Consider the following 24,187-nt stretch of genomic DNA (forward strand, 5'->3'; position numbering starts at 1 on the left):
TTTCATGATCTGAATAACAAATCATTAAACAAAAGAGGTCTAATTATCTTGAGTGGCAGTGGCAATCCCTTCTTTCTTTCTTCCCCTCCCCAGCCTGCTTTACTTTTGGAAGGTATTTTGGACTAATTTTAGCAGTTTTGAAGAAACAAAACTTTTGTTTTGTAATAGAGGAAGAAAATAGGGTGGTTTTTTTCCCCTTCTTTGTAATTTTGAGCACTATAGGTTCACTAAAATGACAAGAATTCAAAGGTGGGGAATAGAAAACAGGAAAGTTCTTCTTAGTTCTCTTTAGGGTCTTCATATTCACAACGGACTTGTTCTTTTGCAATTTTTATTTTGCAAACTTTTTGCATGAAATTGTTGCTGCAAACTCTGTATTGCAATGAGCAACTCCTTTGTCAGAAAAAAACTCGGTACTGAATGCATTTTTCTTGAAATGCGTGAATGGTATTGAATAGCAACTTTGTCTTCATTTTAGTTTTCCTTTATATGCTTTGGTTGCTGAAAGCGGTGCAGTTGAAGAGTTTTGAATGCAAACTTTGACATTGGGTAAATACTGAAGTGCTTATAGAACTGTATACCTAAAACTACCCTGCCTCGGTCAATGACAGTATTATGTAACAAAATCAATTGCTGTTCAGATTCAGAGTCGCTCATCCAAATGATCACATGGTTTAGGTAGCAACCAGATGACTCATTTGGGAACTCTTAAGTATCCCATTTCAGCAGGAAACAAAAATATATATCTGTATTAATTTTCAGTGCAATCTTTATTACAGCTGTGTTAGCACAATGTGTTTTGTGGTGTGTTTGCCTTTGAGTCAGTCTTGACGCTTGGTGATTGCCCGAACTAGTCCCTGCTGTTTTCTCGGCAAGATTTTTAGGAGTGGTTTGTCCTTGCCTCATTCTTAGGGCTGAGAGAAAGTGACTGTGCCTTACACAATGTAAGCCGCCCTGAGTCTTCGGAGAAGGGCGGGATATAAATGTAAAAAAACAAAAACAAAAAACAAAAAAAACTGTGGCTCCAAAGTCACCCAGGTCAGCCAAAACTTATGGTTTTCAGTCCAATACCATTAACCATTACACCAAACTGGGTTTCCCATTATCCGTACTTATAATTTATTAAGCATAGTTTACAGAGCTTAATTGTATCATGACCCACTGTGCATATCACACAACTTGCTTACCTAAAATGTGATTTGCTAATCTGTGATTCATGATACCTTGCAGATACAGCCTGCGACACACTGCATAATTTATGCTAGAAAATTCATTCTACATTCAAGTCTGGACATGCATCTTACTTTAAACTAGGCATCCTGTCCCATATCATACTTGGCTTGACCTGGACCAGAATATTAATTAATATCTATGTGCATATTAATAAATGTAAAATATCCTCTCTCTCTTAACTTTTTTTTTTTTTTTTACAAATCAGAATATCTTTTGACCTTTTAAGCCTTTAAGGTGGGTTGGCCATTTTTATTTTCATTTTCATCTCCAAAGCATTTGCAAGTATCTTATTTTCTTATTAATGAAGTGATGTCCTGTATATATTTGACGTAAGAATTTCAGGTATTTCTGTTTTGAAGGAGATCCAGTGTAGAGAGTATTAATCCTGCTAATTTCAGCTACTTTATTTTGAAATATTTTATGTATGTTAATGGAGAGCTACTAAATCACAGGTGTCAAACTCGATCATGTCACATGATGTATCGTGACCTTTTTTGCCTTTGCGGAGCCAGGTTAGGTGTGGCCTATGTGTGACACATCTGGCCTGCGGGCCGCCGGTTTGACAGGCCTATAGTAAATATATTTTCTTCTTAACGGTAGTTAAAATCTAGGTACAGATAGTCCTTGACTTAACAAACAATTTTTTAGCAATCGTTCGAAATGGCACGGCAGTGAAAAAGGTGACTTACAACCATTGCAGCATCCCCATGATCATGTGTTCAAAATTCAGAGAATAGGCAGCTGACTTGTATTTACGATGGTTGCAGTGTTCTGGGATTGTGTGAATCACTACTTGCGACTTCCCAGACAGCTTCTGACAAGCCAAATTAATGGGGGAAGTCAGACCTGCTTAATAAACATGTGTTTCACTTAATAACTGCAGTGATTCACTTAACCATGGCCAAAAAGGTCATAAGATTGGGTCTTGTGAAAGGTCAAAATTTTGGTCATATGTCAAAGACTACTTGTAATCTGAATCAGGAGTCCCCAACCTTTTGGACCTCAGGGACCACTAAATTCATAATTTAAAATCCCACAGCCCACTAATATGATTTGCTGGGTGGGCGTGGCTAGGTGATCATGTGACTGGGTGGGCATGGCCAATTCAATGTCACTCATGTCAAAGGGCACCTCGACAGCCTCTACTCACCCCTCCCCTCCCAGCTACTCCTCACCTGCCTGCCCGGGCTTTTTAGGGCCCCAACAGGAAGCAGTTGTTGGAACTAAGCAGCCACCATGAGAAAGAGTTGGCAAAATAGCTAGCTCAGTTCAAATTGGATTCAGCAGAAGCACCTCACTGATGACTAGGAGCATAGGCTTTCCAAGCAAAGAAAAGACCTGTGGGAGTGCAGGGCCAGGTACCAGCGCTTGGAGGCTCAGTGGGCTGAGATGGTCAGCCAGTTCCAGGCCATGATGCAGTCCCACTGAAACAAGGCCCTCCAGCTCTTCGCCACCAGCAGCACTTCCCTCCAGCCTTCACCCAAAGCCCTGCACCAGTAGGCTGAAGCAGACCCCAAGTTGGAATTTATGCCCCTCTCTGACCCACACAAAAAGACCCTGAAGGGGGAGATTCTCTGCAGCAACACAAACATTCATTGCACTTATCCGGCCCAGGGGGTGTAGTTTGAGGACCCCAGCTTTAGTGCAATATAAAAAATGCAAGTAATTTTGCTGCGGACCACCAAAATTTTCTTGCGGACCACCAGTGGTCCACAGACCACCAGTTGGTGACCACTGTTCTAAACTATATGTATATCAGATATCAATTTTACAAGTACCTTAAAGCAACAGTTCCCGACCTTTTGGGCACCAGGAATCGATTTCATGGAAGACAAAGTTTTCCATGGATGGGGGGTGAGGAGTACGCAACCTAAATCCTGCACATGCACAGTTTTACCCACCCACCACTTGCTTCCAGCTGTGTGGCCCAGTTCCTAACACGGACCAGTACCAGTTCGTGGCCCGGGGATTGGGGACCCCTGCCCTAAAGGAAGTTATTTAAACTCTGCTTGCTTTGTACGCAGCAAGCAGAAGATCTCTGTTAAAGGTAATGTCTCTTCCAGTAAGGTTCATTACTTAGTGAGTCCATGATGTTATGTAGTGCCATGCAACGTTATAAAAGTCATTTGACACTACCTTTTTACAGATTTTTTTTCAATCATTTAAAATCCTATCATTACCTGGCAGTCTCCTGACCAAATATTAATCGAGCCCCACTACACTAATGGTCTGAGCCCAACCTGGATTGAGTAAAGGGCTGCCACTTGTTAAGACAGACCTCTGTTATGTCCAAGAGAAGGTATTAATGTCTGGATTAAAGCCTGCTTATGCACCCCCTTCTCCATTGAAAAGCATTCATTGAGTCTGTCATCTGCACCTCTATAACTGTCTGGTTTGGTTCTGCTATCCAACAAGACAGACACAGACTTCAGAGGATAAGTAGAATTGCAGGGGAAAAAAACTGCCTTCCATTGAGGACCTATGTACTGCACAAGTCAAAAAGAGGGCTGTGAAAATATTTACAGACCCCTCGCATCCTGGACATAAACTGTTTCAACTCCTACCCTCAAAATGACCCTATAGAGCACTGCACACCAGAACAACTAGACATAAGAACAATTTTTCCCCGAACGCCATCACTCTGCTAAACAAATAATTCCCTCAACACTGTCAAACTATTAACTAAATCTTCTTTCACTTATGACTGTGTGGCTGTAACTTTGTTGCTTTCATCCTTACAATTTATATTGATACTGATTGTTTCCTGATTGCTTATTTGTACCCTATGACTATCATTAAGTGTTGTACCTTATGATTCTTGATGAACGTATCTTTTCTTTTATGTACACTGAGAGCATATGCACCAAGATACATTCCTTGCGTGTCCAATCACACTTGGCTAATAAAAAATTCTATTCTATTCCATTCTATTGGCTGTGTTTGCACTACATGCTAAGTCATAGTAAAATTACTGTTTACTCAACTTGACTTTCTGGGTTTGCTCATAAACCCAACTGTATGAGATCAGCTCTCAAAACCCCTTAAACTAAAATACAGTTAAGTAAGGATTGGTTCTGTTGGTGATTACAAACACAGTATGTCAGAGAGTAATATCATTACTGGGCTCAAGAGTAAGGAGAATTAAAGGAATATACTGTATATTTATAATTTTCATAATTTATAATTGATTCTTTTTACAAAGTTAAAATCTACAGAACATAAAAAGAAAAGGAAAAAAAGATATAAAAAGAGAAATAGAAAAGATAGAAGAAAAGGTGAAAAACAATATAAATGAAAGAGAAGAAAGAAAATACTTAAAGAAACAACTTCCTATTCTCTTTGCAGCACTTATAAATACAGAAGTCAAAAATCACTTGATGACCCCTAATCAATCATCATTGCTTCATTTTTAAAAAAAAAATCTAATATAGACTATTATAGCTTAAAATTTTTAAATAATATTTCTGTAGAAGATAATTGTATTTTCTGTTTTTATTCCTTCATAATTTGTAACAGTATTAGCTACCCAGAGTCAATAAATGTGAGATGGGCAGTCATATAAATTGAACTAATAAAGAAATTCTTGGAAAGAATTCAACTTTAGAATATTCTTAAAAAGAACCCTTGATCATATTTTACTGGTTCAACTCGACTATATTTCTTTTGCCTTGTCAGTAGGCTGCTTTGACAGTCTGAAGGCTTATAATAAATATTCAGAGTTATCACTAGTAGAAAGCATTTTTTTTAAATCCAGTCCAGTATTATTTATGTATGATCCTGTTTTGCAAATCAGAAATCCTCCCAGATAGCACCTGACATTGGAAGGCTACACTTTCTGAGGTATATTTTTGACAACTGAGTTGCCGCCATTCCCTGTTTACATAGTCATAAGATGTAAGCCTTAGCCAAAGTTAATTTGACAAGGTCAGTTCCGCTCGCCTAAGTTGATGAGGCAGCTTTATATAAAGTCACAGATTGTTCTGCTGTGTTATAGTTCCGGAAGATCAAGCTGCTCCTAAGATTTGTATGAGAGCCCTCCATTAATTTAAATACTGCAGTGCACTGTCCATTCACCAAAAGAAAAAAAAAGACAGAGGTGACTCAGAATTATTTATAAAATGGAGAAAGGCAAACAGTTGAAAAAACACCTTGGTTAAAAAAAATTACATATTTTTTACGAAACTCTTAACTAGTTAGAAAGCAGCGTTTTTCATTTCAAGCTTCAACTTGCCAGTCGTGTGCTGGTGTTTGGAAAGAGTATTTTCTCCTTGTCGGGGGAAATAGCCATCAGGTATGGGTTTCCTTTCCTCGAATCCGATTGAACCGGGTCTGCGTGAATCTTTATTCTTGTTGTCCCCACCTCCTGTCTGTTACCAGCTTTTTGACTCGGTCCTGCTGGAGACCGGAGATGTCGGATTGCTTCGCTTTGCTTCTATTGCAATTTTTTTCCTCTGAACAAGGCTTTTTTATCTAAATTAAACAGAAAAGCGAGAAGGGACTTGATCCCGATACCGCTGTTGGCTTTGCATACCATTTCTGCCTTCGGCAGTAGTTTCCTGGCTGTGATCACGGGCTTGCCCTGAAACGCGCCAGAAGAGCGCGGCTGGAGGCGGAAGCTGTCAGCTCGCCTCCGCTGGCTCGGGCATGGAGAGTCAAACCGTCCCTTTCTAATTTGATCGCGCTTGACGCCGGTTGCGGCTAGCGATCCCAGAGCCCGAAACTTCCTTCGGAGCGGAGCCAGCTGATTTCGGCCCATCAGCAGCAATTTCTCCAATCGCGTTTGTAGCCCATTGGGCAAGCGATCTTGTAGTTCGTTTAAACGAGCTCAGGAGGAGCCAGCTATTGAAGGATTGCGCTAGCAGCCCAGCGGGAGAGGGATCATTAACATTACCGTGCCTTGAGGAGTCGCCAGCTAGACAGGCTTGTTTTTCAAATTTCCCACCTGCTATTTTCTTCGGCCAGTGGAGACTCCCTGACAATATTCAGGGTGATTCGGCTTCTGCAGGGCTTACAGATAACACTGTGGGATCTTCTCCCCTCAGTGTGAGTGATTTGCGAAGGCCATTTCCAGGCCTCAGTTGCTGTTATTTTTGGCGGAAGCTCCTCAAAATGGCTGACAGGGCCTGTAATTTAAATGAGGAGGAGGCCATTGCTGGGCCATCTACTGACCTCAATGACCCGGGGGAGGGCCCACCTGCTACTCAGGGGCCACCTAAGTCGAGGGGCCGATTGGTTCCTAGGCAAAAAACCAAAAAGGGCTGTAAAGCTGAAGAAAGAAGGCACAAGGCCTTAGAAAAGGTTTTCCATAAGGCCTCTGAGAGAGCCAGTGATTCCAGACCTCCCAACCACAGGCCTTCCCCACCTAGGTCAGGGCAAGCCCCTTCTCTGAGCCCAACCCAGGGGCCGGTTCCACCTGGGTTGGAATCCTGGTCTCCTGATAGGTCTTTGCCTGCAGCGCATCCTTCAGACATGGGTCCTCTTTTTAGGACCTTATCACAGGCTGATTTGTCCACATGCCAGGCTTGGGCTCCTGTCAGGTCAGATAACCAGGACCAATTTTTTATGGGACAGCCCTCAGCGGCTCATCAACCTATACTGCAGCTCCCAGAGTCCTTTGGGCTTATGTTATCAGAGGCCATCCTCAGGGTATGACTCAGCATCTTCAGTCTGAACGTCCTATCCAGCCACGGGAACGCAGGGGTAGGCAGGCCTCTTTGACACCACCTAAGGCAAGTGGTACGGTCTCCCAGGAGACAGTTGACCATGAGTCTTTGTCTGAGGAGGAAGATATCATAAAAACTACTTTGTCGGATGACGAAGGTCTGGGCCCAGACCAACCGTCATTTGTGGGGCTCTTCAAGCCTCACCTTTTCTGTTCCCTTCGTTTCAAGGCGCAGGCCACTACTGGCCTGGGGCTACCTCCTGCTGGGGAAGTCAAATCTTAGTGGTTACCAGACTCTTCGGGTAGCCTTTTTGTAGAACCAACGGTGCCTGTGGAGGCCATCCAGGCCCCAAAGTTATTTGTGGACGTGGTCCAGAGCCAATGGCTGAACCCGGGATTTGGGTCCAATCCTAACACCAATGATAAGAGATTCTATAATTGTGCACAGGACCTAGAAAAATTTTGCAGGTTCCCACGGTGGATGCTCCTGTAGTAGCACTTTCCTTGGCTTCACATATTACTGGACCAGCCGATGAGGCCCTTAAACCGGAAGATAAGAGGACTGAGCGTTCTTTAGTCAAATCACATCTAGCGTCGGCTTGGGCCATTAGAGCTTCTACGGCCTCATCATTTTTCAGCCGCGTGGCCCTTATGTGGATCAATCAACTTCAGAATAGAATTCCACAATCTGATGTTCGGTCCCACCAAGACATCAACAAAGTCATTGCGGCAATAGAATTTTCGGCAGATGCCAGCCTCAACGTATCTAGGCTCTCCGCCAAATCCATTGGCTCCACAGTCACCTCTCGCCGCCTGCTATGGCTAAAAAATTGGTGTGCAGGTATCAGAAACAAGTGGCGACTTGCTTCTTCAGCATATCAGGGGTCACAATTATTCGGATCCTCGCTGGATCCCATCTTAGTAGAGACTTGCGATAAAAAGAAAGTCATGCCTTCTCTTACCAGACAAGATGAATTCAGACATCACCCTTATTATCGTCCCTCTTCGACGCCTTCCTTTCGTGGCCAAGAGTTTGGAGGCTTCAACCAAAGATCTCAGCGCTTCGCCTCTCCCAGAGGGGGTTACCAGGGGACTAACCAGGTCAGATCGGGGTCAAAATTCTTCAACCGTAGGTCTTTCCGGGGAGGGCAGGGAAAGCAATCCAACCACAATAAATAATATTCCCGCCAACCTCCCCATCGGAGGCCGGCTGGCCCATTTCCATACCCGATGGGATGCCTCCACCACTGATGCTTGGGTTCGAGATATGGTACGCAGAGGTCTTTCTCTAGAATTTCTCTCCAACCCCCCTACGGTTTTCTTATGGTGCCCTCGCTATTCTTATGGTTGTAACAAGAAGCTGATGGATGAGGCGGTTCTCCATCTCCTTCAGATCAGAGCGGTCAAATTGGTACCGCCAAGCCAAGAAAAACAGGGGTTTTACTCCCAGCTTTTTGTCGTGAGAAAACCGTCGGGCGGTTGGAGAGCTATTCTCGACCTCAAGGCCCTTAACAGGTTTATAGCCTGTCACCGCTTCAAGATGCACTCTCTGCGTACCATTTTGGAGTACATCCGGCCAGGGGATTTACTTTCTTCTATTGACTTGACAGAAGCTTATTTACACGTGCCTATCAGGCGAGAGCACCGTCAATTTCTCCGTTTCTGTTACAATGAATCTCATTACCAGTATAGAGCCTTGCCCTTCGGGCTTTCCTCAGCCCCTAGGGTTTTTACCAAAATTATGTCTGTATTATTAGCTCACATTCGCAAAATTCCCATAAGGCTTCAGGCCTATCGACGATATATTTATTATGTCTTCCTCTACTGAGGGGGCAGAGAGAGATACATCCCTCACCTTGAACAATCTATAGTAGTAGGGCGGGATCCATTCCCTTGGTGAAGCTATCTCAGTTGTTAGGTAAGATGGTCTCGTCCTGTGACATTGTCCCATGGTCTCGCCTTCACAGTTGGCCTCTGCAATGGTTCCTCTTGCCTCATCAGAGGAACCTCATCAGTGCTTCCAACCGCAGAGTGCATCTACCACTGGAAGTAACAGACTCTTTGAGATGATGGACTTCAGCAGCAGTGGCCAGAGGCTCCCATTTCAGGGAACCAACGTGGATTGTTATCACGACCGACGCCAGCCTGTCGGAATGGGGGGCCCATCTAGACCAGCATCTGACTCAGGGCAAGTAGTCTTTCCCCAAAACTCAACAAGGTATCAACTTTTTGGAGCTAAGGGCAATCTTTCTGGCTCTGCAAGCTTTCAAGCCTCTCATTCTGGACAAAGACGTATTGATACTCACTGACAACATGACGGCAAAAGCTCATGTAAACAAATTGGGGGGCACCCACTCTCGAGCCTTACTGACTGAGGCCTTGCATCTCGGTCATTGGGCGAGTCACACCTACGTTCCTTGAGAGTGGACCATATTTCAGGGACGGACAACAGGACAGCCGATTCCCTCAGTCGTCAAACAGTGGATCAGGCGGAGTGGTCCTTACCCTCATGACTTTTCCAAGATTTGTTCATCCCACTTTGGGTGTCTGCTAGTGGACCTATTTTCGTCCAGGACCAACAACCAAGTACTTCACGAAGTTCCCCTCATTTGGAGCGGGAGCAGTAGATGTGCTCCGCAGCAGGTGGCCCCCAGGCCTGCTGTATGCTTTTCCGCCTCTTCCACTCATACCCAGGGTGATACGCAAGCTCCTCACGGAGCGGGCAGAACTGATCCTAGTTGCCCCGTATTGGCCCAGGAGGCCTTGGTTTGCGGATCTCATTGCATTATCGACCCAAGAACCGTGGAGGATTCCGGACGAACAGGTGGAGTTATGTCAGGGACTGATCAAACATCCGAACCCACAATGGCTACGGCTAACTGTGTGGAGACTGAGCGGCGCATTTTAGCGGCGGCCAGGGTCCCAGAACAGGCCATTTCCACCATGCTGGTGGCATGTTGAGACTCAACCAAAAGAATATATGACACTACATGGCGTACGTTTGTATCCTGGTGTGAGAAGCACGACCGGGAGGCTACATCGGCATCTATCTTGGACATTATAGCATTCCTTCAACATGGACTAGACATAGGGCTTGCCCCCAATATGCTCAGGAGACAAGTGGCGGCACTCTCTTCAGTCATGAGGTGCGGGACGACATCCTCACTCGCCAGGGATCCCCTGATTCAGCAGTTCCTGTGCGGTGCATCTGATCTTAAACTGCCAGTGGTGCATCGTTTTCCGACTTGGCGACTGAATGCAGTCCTGACAGCATTGACTAAAGCGCCATTCGAACCTCTAAGAGAGGTATCGCTGCGTTTCTTATCTCTGAAAGTGGCATTCCTAGTGGCGATCACCTCTGCCCGTAGGATTTCAGAGCTCTCAGCACTTTCAGTTCGTCAAGACCTTTTCATTTTTTTGGAAGATAGAGTGATTCTCCAGATGGATCCGGTTTTTATTCCAAAGGTCATTACCAGGTTCCATTGATCTCAAGAGCTCGTGCTCCCAAATTTCTGTCCAAATCCTTCCCATCACCTGGAGCGTGTATGGCACACACTGGATGTGAGAAGGGCATTGAAGATCTACATCTCTCGTACGTCAACATTCAGAAAGACGGAAGCTCTTTTTGTATCATTTCAACTGATGTCTCTGGGGGCAAAGGTGTCCAAGTCTGTCTTGGCCCATTGGATTAGAGCGGCTATCGCTACAATGTATGAGAAGCAGGCTCTACCTATTCCTGGGAACATCACAGCACATTCCACTAGAAGTGCCGCGTCTTCAGCGGCTTGGAGTACCCAGGCGTCCATCGATGAGATATGTAGGGCCGCAACGTGGTCCAACCCATTATCGTTTATTCGTCATTATCGGGTGGAGGCCTTTGCGTCGGCAGATGCTGCGTTTGGAAGAAGAGTTATACAGGTGGTTCATCAAGATAAGCAATGACTAGCCGCCAATTTCCCGCCCGGAAGGACGTCTAGCTTTGGTATGTCCCATACCTGATGGCCATTTCCCCCGACAAAGAGAACGGGGCATTGGCTTACCTGAATGCCCCTTCTTGGAGAGGGGGAAACGGCCATCAGTCCCACCCTTGGCGACTGTGATATTTGGGGGGTGGGAGGATATTAATTGTTTCTCGTTTCAGTCTGACACATCAGTCTGCGGTTAGTTCCTCGCCGAAAAGCTGGTGACAGACAGGAGGCGGGGACAACAAGAATAAAGTTTCACGCAGACCCGGTCCAATCAGATTTGAGGAGAGGAAACCCATACCTGATGGCCGTTTCCCCCTCTCCAAGAAGGGCAGGAAAGCCAACGCCCCGTTCAAGAGTATTTTCTTATTTATTTAGTATAAATAAATTTATACTTGTATGTATAAATTTGTATACAAATTTAAATTTGTATGGCGGCCTAGCTCATACACATGACACTGGGCAGCTAAGAAAAGAAATAAGAGCAAAATAAAACACAGCCAGTTGATCAAAAACATAAATAATTTAAAACAGCATTGAAAAGCAGCCGAGAATAATCAAACTCCGCACAGTCAGTATAACCAGACAACGGGCTCACCCAACTATTGTTGCATTAAAGTTTAATTGTGTTCAGCGATGTTGTGTTCAGAAACAGTGGTTTACCAGCTTTTCTGTTGTTCCTAATTAACAGATTCTAAAATATCTTTGCTGAGACACATCACACTGTTAATTATCCATTTAAAACTCTAAGCAGATCTCTCTCTCTCTCTCTCTCTCTCTCTCTCTCTCTCTCTCTCTCTCTAAGGTAGGCAATCCGGTGTTCTCCACATGTGGCTGCTCACCCTTCAGCAAATATCAATGTACAATTAATTAAATCTTTTTTAACCTTCACTAAAGAGAATCCTTTGTAAATTCAGCGTACAACTTAGAGCAGGTCCTAAGTTTGTGTTTACTGTCAAGGGAAACGCAGCAAGTACAGTTAGTACAGAAAATACAGCTACCTAATGCCAACTGTTGTCAAAGTGGATAGACAAAACAAAAACGTATCATGACAGTTGATGGGAAAAATAAATGTTTTTTTCCCTCTTTCTTTCTAGGTGATACAATGGAATCCCTGGATACAACAATCAATAGCTACCTGGATGTTTGGCTTGGGCCAAGAGGTATGTAGCTCATTTTCAAATATTCGAACTGTTAAGATCCAGACAGGGCCTAGTCTTTGCCTGCTTTGGCTGCAACAGCTTCAAGCAGCTATAAGGCTGTTTTCTTTTAAAGTTTTAGCCTCTCTCAGCTCTACAGTTTGAAGGAAATAAACCTGACAGCTCCTTTACAAACAAGCAGTTGTTACTCCACGCATTTCTAAACTACAAGAAAATTAACTCCCCCCTACAGGTAGTCCTCGACTTGGCCCCCAAATTTCTGTTGCTAAGAGAGACAGTTGATAAGTGAGTTTGTCCCATTTTACAACCTTTCTTGCCACGGTTGTTAAGTGAATCATTGCAGTTGTTAAGTTAGTAATACACTTGTTAAGTGAATCTGGCTACTCCATTGACTTTGCTGGTGAGAAAGAGGATCGCATGACATGACCCCAGGACATGCAACCATTATAAATACAAGCCAGTTCCCCAGCATCTGAATTTTGATCATGTGACCATGAGGATGCTACAACGGTTGCAAGTGTGGAAAAATAGTCATAAGTCTTTTTTCCCCCCCAGTGTTATTGTGTCTTAGAATGATCACTAAATTAATGGTTATATGTCGAGGACTACCTATACATCTTTCTCGATTCTGGCATGTCTCAGTCACACTGTAAACTCCTTTCTGCTGTAACCGTTAAATGGGGAATTTAATAACAGAGAGCCAATTTCGTGGTGGCTCAGGCTGGGCCGTGGTGGCTCAGGCTGTAAGATAGCCTGTTATTAAAACACAGCTGCCTGCAATTACTGCAGGCTCGAATCCCACCAGGCCCAAGGTTGACTCAGCCTTCCATCCTTTATAAGGTAGGTAAAATGAGGACCCAGATTGTTGGGGGGGCAATAAGTTGACTTTGTAAATATACAAATAGAATGAGACTATTGCCTTACACACTGTAAGCCGCCCTGAGTCTTCGGAGAAGGGCGGGATATAAATGTAAACAAAACAAAAAAAAAATTTGGTGTAGGAATTAAGAAGCTAGCTAGAAACCAGGAGAATGTGAGTTTAGTTCCACCTTAGGCATGAAAGCCATCTGAACTCCTCTGGGCCAATCACCAGGAGATGGTGAATTCTAGTCCTGCCTTAGGCCTGAAAGCTGTCTGACTCTTGACTAGTCCTTCTCTCTCAGCTCACTCACCTCACACAGCTGGTGTTGTACAACAAATAGGAGGAAGGACTATTAGGTATGTTCTCCAGCTTGAGTTACTTTATAAAAAATAATAAAGGTAAGATAAAATATAATAGGGAAAAGTGGACAGCAAGGCATTTCTTCCTACACTGATTCAGTCTCTTGACTTATACAAGTAGGGCGAAATAAGTACTTGCTGTTGCCTCTTAAATGCACTTCATAGAATTCCTCAGATGTTTATCTGTATCCACAGCCAGCTCAAAGTTGGCTCAGCATAATCAGCACAGTATTTATTCCAAGCATTCAGGCATAGGATTAAAATTCAGTAGTGCCACATTCAACGCTGACTTTGGTATCTGAATATTTGCATGGGAAGCAACAGCCACTTAGATGGCTTTCATGCTGAAGGCAGGACTCGAACTCACCATCTTCTGGTTTCTAGCCTGGCCCCTAAGACCAAACTGGCTCTCATTTGCTTAGTTGTGCCATCAAATGAATGGGAATTAAGATGAAGCCCCAGTATTCTTCAATATGAATGGATAAAAGTTTAAAATTCTAACTCCTGGAAGACCACTTTAAATTGACGAGCTAAAGCAGTTCTTCCCAAGAGAATTCAAAGCTGATTATTCAAAAATAATCTTTAATACTCATTATTTTGCTGCACTGCTGGCTGTTTTCATCAGTAAAATTGCAAGAACAGCAAATTGAATGGCGAGTCGGGAACTTTGTCTCATTTAAAGTCCCTCTTATTAAAAAACATGATCCCATAATGGGATGTGGGAGATCAAATTTAACTGAAAACGGAGAATTAAAAAAACAACAGGGGCTGCAGTTACTTTGAATTGGGATTTTAAAAACAAATACAGTATGAAAAGTGGCATATCAAGTGCTCCTTCGGGGAACAGCATTTTATAAAGTAAAGAGAACATAATTAGTTGTACTTCCCTTAGCAACAGCACAGTTAAATCAGACCTCATATGAGAGGGGGAGTGTTGTTGCATAAATAAGAACAAAAGACCTTTTTTGTGTATTTACCAGCTATTATTCCTTCCGTTTCTATGACTGAAGCTTTTCTAAAGAGATGGGAGAGGGAGGTGTTGGAATCTGGAATTGGCAGTTCTTTGCTAGGGTTAAAACCCTGCTGACCCAAAACACAAAACACAAGTAATAAAAATTGTTTTCTATTTCAGATCCCAGAGTAAAAGGATGGTTTCTCTTGACGAACTACAGACCTACCTTTCTCTTCTCTGTCTTATATTTATTAATTATATGGCTAGGACCAAAGTATATGCGGAACCGACAGCCGTTTTCATCCAGGGGAATTCTAGTGGTCTACAATATTGGACTTACTCTCCTGTCCCTGTATATGTTTTATGAGGTAAGAAAGGAAAAAGTTATGCCTTATGGTAGCTCAGGCCTTGCAGGAGGAGGGTGATTTTTATTTAAGCCTCCAAGACAGGGCAAATTAAACAGATCCTATACAGAAAGAAAAACATCTACTTCTGGTACATTTACTATGCTAAAGCCTTTGATTGTGTGGATCACAACAAATTGTGGCAAGTTCTCAAAGAGATGAGAGTACCAGACCATTTTATTTGTCTCTTGAGAAACCTATATGGGGGTTAAGAAGCCACAGTGAGAACTGGACACGGAACCACCGATTGGTTCAAAACTGAGAAAGGAGTTCGGCAAGGCTGTATATTGTCGCCATGCCTATTTAACTTATATGAGAGCACCTCATGAGAAAGGCGGGGCTGGATGAATCAAAAGTTGGAATTAAGATTGCCAGGAGAAATATCAGCAACCTCAGATATGCACATTGTTGTGTCTCGCTCGCTCCCCCTGCCACAGCCGGGCCCCTCTTATCTCCTGCCAGACGCTGATAGTGCTGAAGAATGTCCTGGCATGCCTCCAGCCCCCAGCCCTGGCACCATGCCCGGACAGGCCGAACAAACAAACCTCCCTCCGATAGCATGTGCGCCTGAAGCCAGCCACAAGCTGAGATTACCAACAGCTGAAGACGAAACGATGCAATGGATAGACCCATGCTTCTGGAGAATGGAGAGGCGACGTCACCAAAAGGAAGGGAGGGGCAGGCCTGGATAAGTGCTGACTCATGGAGCCACACCCCATGGCCTATATAAAGGATCTGCTTTCTGGCATTCTCTGAGTCAGGCAAAGTCTAACTTGGATTGCTGAAGTTACTTCCTGGTCTCCTGCCTGCCTTGAGAACTCTGATAGGACTTTGGCAGAGCTGCAGAGGCACGCTTGATACGGACTTCCCCGACCCGGCCGTCGGTGGAAGAGTGGGACACGACACACATGATACCACTCCAATGGCAGAAAGCGAAGAGGAACTAAAGAGCCTTCTGATGCAGGGGAAGGAGGAGAGTGCAAAAGTTGGCTTGAAACGCAATATTAAGAAAATTAAGATCATGACTCTCAGCTCTCTCAATTCCTGGCAAATAGATGGGGAAGAAATGGAGGTAGTGACAGATTTTATTTTCCTGGGCTCCAAGATCACCGCACATGGGGACTACCGCCAGAATTAAAAGACGCTTTCCTTCCCTGGGGAGGAAAGCTATGGCAAACTTAGACAGCGTACTAAAAAGCAGAGACATCACCCTGCCAACAAAAGTGCGTATAGTCAAAGCTATGGTTTTCCCAGTTGCAATGTATGGTTGTGAAAGTTGGGCCATAAGAAAGGCTAAGTGTCAAAGAATTAAGGCCTTTGAACTCTGGTGCTAGAGAAGAGTCCTGCAGGTCCCTTGGACTGTAAGGTGATCAAACCAGTCAGTCCTAAAGGAGATCAACCTTGACTGCTTTTTAGAAGGCCAGGTCCTGAAGATGGGGTCACGATGAGTCGGACACGACTTTGCAACTAACAACAACATACATAAACTGTATGTTTGCCATGTACTTGTAGTATTTCAGGAAATGATATTTAATTTTGGCAGAACACTATCTTGTAGCATATAGTGTCGTTTGTGTTATTTATTTTCTGTATATGGTTAGGAACAAGGACATGCAGAGCAGCTGTTCTATTTCAGGAGGATGTTTAATGCTATTTGAGGTCAAGGAGGAAACAGGTCAAAAGAATCAAGATCATCACGTTACAAGTGATAGTAGAAATTCACTGCATATAGAGTTTTCTTCTTGCTGACCATACAGATAACTCTCTTCTGAATGAATTATATTTAGCTTCTTAATATGTCTCTGAAATGCACTTTGAAACATGTCTGACCCAGATACATAATCTTTATGTTTCTAAGATGCCACGCTTTATTTGTCCTTCTCTATGCTGAAGCCCTGCGGCTTTGTTTATCCCTACAATTTTCTTCTTATTTAGATATTCCAGTCTTGAAAGTTCATGTGTTCGTCCTCTTTATTTGTATATAGACCCCATAGACTTACCACTTTAAGAAAGGATGGCTACTGAAATGTCATTTATGAGTATTTAAAGAAAATTAGGTGCGGGGTTTAAGCAGGTAACAGGAAGGTGTCTCTTGCAGGATGGATATGCTTAGCAGCTGCTTGTACAACCCAGATTCAAAAATGCTTGGGTCTGGATATAAACAAATCAGAACTTCCATGTTATTTGGAGCATAGCTGGTATTTTTACAGGGCAAAACTTCAATATTTTCTGGTTATTCAAGGGTTTTGTGGCATGCTGTAGTTTGTATTGGAATTCTAGGCCATTCTCCTCCCCCCCACAACAAATAGGACAGAAAGTCCTTGATGTAGTGTCTATACCTGTTTATGTTGCTCTTAAATAATATCTAAATAAGAAGTCTATGTAAAATACTTCGGTTTTTCTCATATCTTTGGGGAAAAATAACCAAAACTGTAGGATAAATAAATTCTATAGAAAAGAGTGGATTCCACTAAGGCAGGATTTTATCAGAGAAACAGGATAGATACAAATACAGGGGTTTTTCTTGTTATCTGCAATTTCCAATGCGATTTCTCAGTGCCCCTCTGCTCCAAGTGTTAGGGAAAACAGAAGAGCTTAAAATGTCATACTTCCTAAAGAAAAGCTTTGCATCTATTGTATATATTTTAAAAAAAAACCTAGCAGGATTATTCCATGTGATAATTGCTTTGTAAGGGAAAAAAAATTCCCACAATCAACAACAACAACAAACTTATCAAAAAAATGTGACTTATTAGAATTTCATTCAATGATGCAGTTTGTTTTTTAGAGGAGATGGTAGATCTTTTTCCACTTGGACATATTTGCTGTGGCAAAACTAATGTTGAAATGAGATAATGGCATTGGTGTTACGCATTCTAAATCAAATACTTTGGCACTGAAATTGTTGCTGATTATTTCCTTTTTAGCACCTTTATGAATGATATCTTTTAACTTGTTTCTTAAAGGCAAGGATGATGTCAGAATATGTGTATGTATGCTTATAAAATACTATCTATCTATCTATCTATCTATCTATCTATATCTATCTAGGCCACTGTTCTTCCAGAGACTGACAGTAATCATTTAAGTAGTATTCTTCTTTGCATTATGTTTCCATTAAGTCCATGAAATACAGGTAGTCCTCAACTTACAACCATAATTGAGAGCCAGTTCGATTTAGTAGTTAAGAGTTTTGGCTAAAAAATCAGGAGACTGTGAGTTCTAGTCCCACCTTGGCCATGAAAGCCAGCTGGGTGACTTTGGGGCACTCACTGTCTCACAGCCAGGGGTTGGATTCTGCCGGTTCAGACTGGTTCGGGCATACTGGTAGCTCCAATGATCAGCTGAGAGCGAACCAGTTTGCTCCGACGATCAGCTGGGCCTGCTTGCCCACCCCTGCACTATACCTACCTTTATTTCCATTGTTTGAAGCCCAGCTGATTGCCGCACCTCAGCTGTTTTAGTCACCGGAGCTGCAGTAGAAGATGCTGTTTTGAAATGAACTGCGCGTGCGAGGATCGCCCATTTGGCGCCCGTGCGAGCGAAACAAGCATGCACGCACAAAGCGCACACAAACTGAACCAGTTGTTACACTGGTTGAATCCCACCACTGCTCACAGCCAAAACAACCTCCAAGGGTTGTTGCTGTGGAGAAAATAGGAGGAGGAAGGCGTATTAGATACATTCTCTACCTTGAGTTATTCACAAAAGAATAATAAAGGTGGGACAAAAAAAATCTAAAATGAAATTAAAAATTAAATAATTGATCCCAGAATTACGATCATAAATCGAGATACCCATGTAACCAGAAATGTGCTTCATTTGTGATGATTGTTAACCAAACACTGAATTCATTAAGAAAAACCATTCATTTGAAGGGCTTGTTTTGCCCATGTGAAAGGGTAGTTTTTTGGAAACTGGCAAAAAACATTGCAAATTGCACTCATATGAGTGCAGAATGCAACGAATCATAAAGTCTTCCATGTAAAATCGGGCCATATGGCTGCAAGAGTACACACTGACCATTATTGTTGGCTGTGGGGGGGTGTGCTACAGCTTGTAAAGCACCTGTTCTGTAGCCGTCATAACTTTGAATGTTTGTAAAATGACCAGTCATTAAACAAGGATTATTTGTAGAGGAATCTAAGACTGAATTGAGGTCAGGTGATTCTAGGAACATCATAGCTGATTGAGAGTTGACCATGGATCTTCCTTGCCATAGACTTGCAGTCTGATTTATATCACATAAGACAGGCTCCATGCAGTTCAAATCAAGTGCAACTAACATGTGCAATTAGTCCCAAAGGTGCTTCTTTCAAGAGGCAACTGGATTATCTGCTTTTTTCTTTGAAGATGTTTTGCTTCTCATCCAAGAAGCTGAAGACACTTCTTGGATGAGAAGCAAAACAAGTCTTCAAAGAAAAACCAGAAAATCCAAGTGCCTCCTGGAAAAAAAGCACCTTTGGGACAACCATGACCTGGATGACTAAGAATCTCCATAGATGTGGAACTAGGTTTCGTAAATTGTGAGCTATACCAGGGGTCCCCAATCCCCTGGCCATGGCCCATTATACAACCGTGAGCTGTTCAGAACCAGGCTGCCCAAAGTGGGGGGAGGGTAAGCGTGCATTCTTGGATGCATCACCGCTTGCGTGAGCAGTGGACATGTACATGCGTCCGTGTTTGCCCATCACTTGCACAAATGGAGCTGTGCACTCACTTCCACTCACACAGAACTATCCCCCTGCCCCGCCTGGCTGATCCGCAAAGCTCGAAAAGTTGGGAAACTCAAGAGTTATACCACTCTTGGAAAGAGGCATACAGAATCCAGGGGAAGCATGAAGAACCTTTTAGTTAACATTGCTGCAATAAAGCCCACCTTTCACTAATTTCATGGTATTATTATTTTCTTCGTTCATTTGTGTTCATTCTGGTGCTTGGATTCTCAGGGCAGGTATGTGTACATTGATATTACCACTAGAGGGAAGTATGATGGCCGAACGTTTAGGAACCCCTGATCTCATAAATGTAGGTTAATGGATTGAAACAAGTTTATGCCTTCTTTATGTAAATTGCTTCAAATATTATGGTTAATTGTTTTGACTGCTTTTGGAGAGTTCTAAAAAGAAACAGAAACATTGATATTGACCTGCAATTAATTTTTGGGATATTTTGCTTATGATTAATGTCAGCTAGGGAACATCCAATTTAAAATTATAATTATTTCCTGTGCAAATCAGCCAAGAGACTTAAGGTTAATGGGAATAGATTAGAGTATAAACTCTCATTCTGTTCAGAGATAAAAGAAACCTGTATCACATTAACATACCAAATTGCCGTGTTTGAAAAGGTGAGAATTAATTGGGGTATGTTCCTATTCCTCTTTTTTTTTTTTTTTTTTTGTAAATCAGAATATTGTAATCTTCCACATTTTGAAGCCATCAGAACTTGTTTGACCATAGGCATCTGAAGCATAAAATGTATAAGAAATGGAATATTTTAATATTAAATAACTTCAATATCTTAAAGCCTATTTAATTCCAACCTATATTAAAAGCACTTTGAGTTGAAATTGTCTTTGGCCCTCTGGCCAAACCTTCCTCCATGTAATATCAGAAGGTTTTTGTGAGCACCAGTTCAGACTTTGCAAGGATTATTTGTCCTTCCTCCAACTGCTCTTCAGAGGGCAAGAGAACAAGAAGATGTGAGGGAAAGATAGAGAAAGGGTGAATCTCCCTGCTTTATAGATAGTCCTCAATTTACGACCACAATTAAGCCCAAAATTTATGTTGCTAAGCAAAACATTTGTTCTAAATTTTGCCTCGTTTTATGACCTTTCTTGTCACAGTTGTTAAGTGAATCACTGCAGTTGTTTAGTTCGTAACATGGTTGCTAAGTGAATCTGGATACCCCATCAGAAGGTTGCAAAAGGTGATCACATGACCCCATCATAAATATGAGTCAATTGCCAAGAGTCTGTAGTTTAATCATATGACTCACGGGAATGTTGCAACGGTTGTGTAAAAAACAGTCATATGTCACTTTTCTCATTACCGTTGTAACTTTGAGTGGTCACCAAACGAACTGTTGCAAGTCGAGGACTACCTGCATGGGGTAGGTCTACCCCTGCAGTCCTTCTTTTTCTGGGTTGACTTGGATACAATTTGGGTTTTTAAATGATTTGATAGTATCACTTGTAAGCACCTATGCAGGTCCACTACTGCCTACTGATTGAACGTTTGTTTTGCTCTAGCTGGTGACAGGAGTATGGGAAGGAGGATACAATTTCTTCTGTCAGGATACGCACAGTGGAGGCGAAGCCGATTTGAAGGTAACGTTCTAAGCTGACCTTGCTGCTTTACTTTACCTCTTGAAGAAGACCGTTCCTAAAGGTTTGAGCATGCTTGTTGCGATGACCCAGGGCATGACACAAAGGCAACACAGCCAGAGAACTGATATGAGTCCCTTTATTATCACCAACTGTGCCTCCAATGTCCCTTTCAACTTTCTGGCCTGGAGAGAGCTCTTCCACCAACCTGTAATAGTCTTTGGTTAGCAATACTTCAACCCCAAACGTGTAAGCAGAAAACTTATAACAAAAAATCCAAAGGCAAGACAACGTAATTAATCTGGCAGGGTAAGCAAAATAAGGAATTCCAGAAGTAAAGTAGCACGGCAATAAATCAAACCAGCTGGGAGGATGCCAGGATTCAAAGAAACACCAGATAAACTCAGTGTTTGTTCCTGACAAACGCCCCTCCCATTTGCCTTTCCTTTTAAACTCCATCAGCACCTGTGCCTTGTAAAGAGGATCGGGTCCCTTTCCTCCCTCGTAAGCCACACAACCCACGTTGCTCTCTTCTCTGTTCCTTCCTGCGCTGCCTAGGATGAGGAGGAGGTGGCCTTGGTCTTCATCTGAACTCCATCTCCCTTGTTTTACCTCTCCCCTGTTCTGCCCAGCCTGACTTTGCTCTTCCCCAGTTTTTTCCACAGCCAATGGATCCACTTTCTCACTCTCTGTCAGCTGTTCCTCTTCTCCTTTGGATTCAGACTCTGACAGGGCATGACACTTGTTTTGGAAGGAGACTCTTCTAGCTCTGCCCTCTCCTAACCCGGGGTTTTCCAAATGTGCTGAGAATCCACTCCTCCAATTCCAGCTAGTAGGGCTGAATTTTACTTTATCTGGAAATCATCGGTCAGAAAAGGCAACTGAGCCTTTAATGTTTGTTGCCTGCTAATGCTTTGCAAAAGGAAGCGACGCTTGTGCAAACATCTCTAAATAAAATCCTAGTAGGAAGATGAACGTTTGCAGAAGGTGTATGTAGATTTCTTTTTTTCATTGTTCAAGCTATCGAGGACTTGGCAGTAATGTAGCCTGTAATAGGCCTTGATTTCTCTTCCTTCAATTGGGATTGTGGATGTGTGTGGCTCTTGCATGGGAAAGATTTACTAATATGTCTTGGCTTATTGATGTTGGAGAAGTAGGTAAAGTAGTCTGCAAAAAAAAAAAAACTTGCTTGGTTTGCTTTTATAAATTAACAGGGGGAAAAAAGTCAGAACTGGCTGCTTAAAAAGCAATATGACCTGGGTGGCACTACACTCTAAAACTACGGATTTCTTTAATTTATTAGTTTTTCTATTCAAAAATATACTGTGTAAGTTGTTTTGAAGCACAATTTTACTATTGAAGTGAAATTGTAATAGTAATAGTAAACAGTAATAGTAAATAGTAATATTTACAATTGGTCAATGGCTTTAAGCACCAGTTTCCTAATAACTATATGAGTCAGATTTGGATGGAAGGGCTTGATAGGTAATTCAGTGTTTTAAACCTGGGTAAGGAATGGAACCTGGGCCTTCCTGATACAACTCTGATAAAAGTGTTTAGAGCAAAAACACAATTATTGGAACCAATTATTTTATCTTTCCTACAAGAAATTGAATGTGGAATATTTCTGGATTACCCAGAAAAAAAATTGTTTACAAACAAAACTCTCTTAAACAACAACTCTTAAGTTCTGGTAAGTCTGCAGTTAAACAAACAATCCTTTTTAAAATGTGCTGTCCTTTTTTAAAATTTGCCTTGGCTCACAATACACTGCCTGAACTTAATATCATCCATGAAAACCTGCAGGAGTGCATTAGAAATTCAAATGTTACTCCTTCGTTTTCAGCCCTTATGATTCATGATGCACTTCTGATAAAACACAGGTATTAGCATGTAACACTTCAAATGGAACAATACTTGGAACTAGTGGCAGGGAGTTAAATATCTCATACTCATGTTGGAAGAAATGTCCATCTGGGTTCAGTTCCAAGTGGGGAAGAAGACACTGGAAACATGGAGACTGCTTGGAAAGATGGTTTAATGGTGATCACATGTTCAAGGTGTTGGGTGAAGAACCAGAGAGGAAATGAGAAGAGAAGAAGGGCAGAAGGGAGAAGGGCAGAAGTGGGCAGAACAAGATGCTGAGTGCCTGAGTTTATATTCTCTGTGGGGCCCCACCTTGGTGTTTCCTGTTCCTGTATAAGAAATGTACCCTGATTGGTTGTCAAACTCCCAGGTGGTCTAGGGGTCTTAGCTAACCTTGTAGGTTGTTTTTCAAGCTTGCTTGAGCCTTGCCATATGGTGAGTTTCTGTTGCTAGATGGGTCCTATTGTGTTGCAGATGATGGTCCATTGACAAAGGTGGGGGGAATGAGTGAGCTTGGCTGAAGCCTTAATGGCCCATTGATAAAGGTGTGAGGAGGCAGGAAGCTGCTTTGTCCTTAAAACATGTTTCTCCATTTCTCATCGAGGGAAACAAAATAATACTCTGCCCTATTCAATATCCTCCAAAATATTTCATTCTTCTAGGAGAGGGGTGAGTGCTAACTTCCTACACTCATCTTAAGGAAATGGTGCAAAAAATCTCTAGATAAAATTAGATAATCCCCAACCCTAACCCCAACCTCTCCCCTTCCCTCAAACTAGGGAGTTCTTAATAGTTCGGCTGCATTGCAGAAATAGGGAATACATCCTAATTAAGCTCTCTAAAGTGTTCTTGACATGATTTACTTTAGGAAAGATGCTTTTAACCCCCATCTTGCTCTCCTTTGGAATATGCACTTCTGATTTCCACTTCTGATTTATCTGTTTTGTAGATTAATAGCTTGAAAGAAGACCGTCTTCCATATATGTAAGGGTTTTTTTTAAGGATGAAGAGATAGGTCAGAAAGTTTGAGCAACCTTCATTGAGTTTTCCTTGAGGACTGATGAACTTCCATTGGGAGCTCATGCATTCCACCCAATCCTTACCCCTGAACCCATTCCATTCTAAAGTTCAAACTTGTTTTTTGCTTTTCCATTTATTACTGAATTTTTCTTAAACTGTATTTTGAGGCTGCTGTCTTGCTTGTAATTGCTGTCATTAGTGTTATCATTTTTTTCTACGTGTCTCCTTGACAGAGCTCTATTCTAAAAGTCAGACTAAAAATAATTGTAAATACATTTTTAGACTTTCAATTTCAATAGCGATTCCAGGAATCAATAGAGCAAGCTCATCTATTTGAAATGTTTAGCCTTTATTTTGCGAGGTTTTTAAGCCTCCT

At 42.4% G+C, this 24,187-nt stretch overlaps 1 protein-coding gene across 2 annotated transcripts in view; it reads left to right on the forward strand.

The window, feature by feature from the left end:
- The window catches only part of ELOVL5 (ELOVL fatty acid elongase 5), a 68,761-nt gene that overhangs the window by 32,083 nt on the left and 12,491 nt on the right, over window positions 1-24,187 (forward strand). For both annotated transcript variants that reach the window (XM_058177106.1, XM_058177112.1), the window contains exons 2-4: window positions 11,958-12,023; window positions 14,374-14,561; window positions 20,851-20,928. In XM_058177106.1, the coding sequence (XP_058033089.1) occupies window positions 11,966-12,023; window positions 14,374-14,561; window positions 20,851-20,928 (324 nt within the window). In that variant the 5' untranslated portion in view covers window positions 11,958-11,965. The remainder of the gene's footprint in view (window positions 1-11,957; window positions 12,024-14,373; window positions 14,562-20,850; window positions 20,929-24,187) is intronic.

The sequence above is a fragment of the Ahaetulla prasina genome, chromosome 1, assembly GCF_028640845.1.
Source record: "Ahaetulla prasina isolate Xishuangbanna chromosome 1, ASM2864084v1, whole genome shotgun sequence".
Taxonomy (NCBI): Eukaryota; Metazoa; Chordata; class Lepidosauria; order Squamata; family Colubridae; genus Ahaetulla; species Ahaetulla prasina.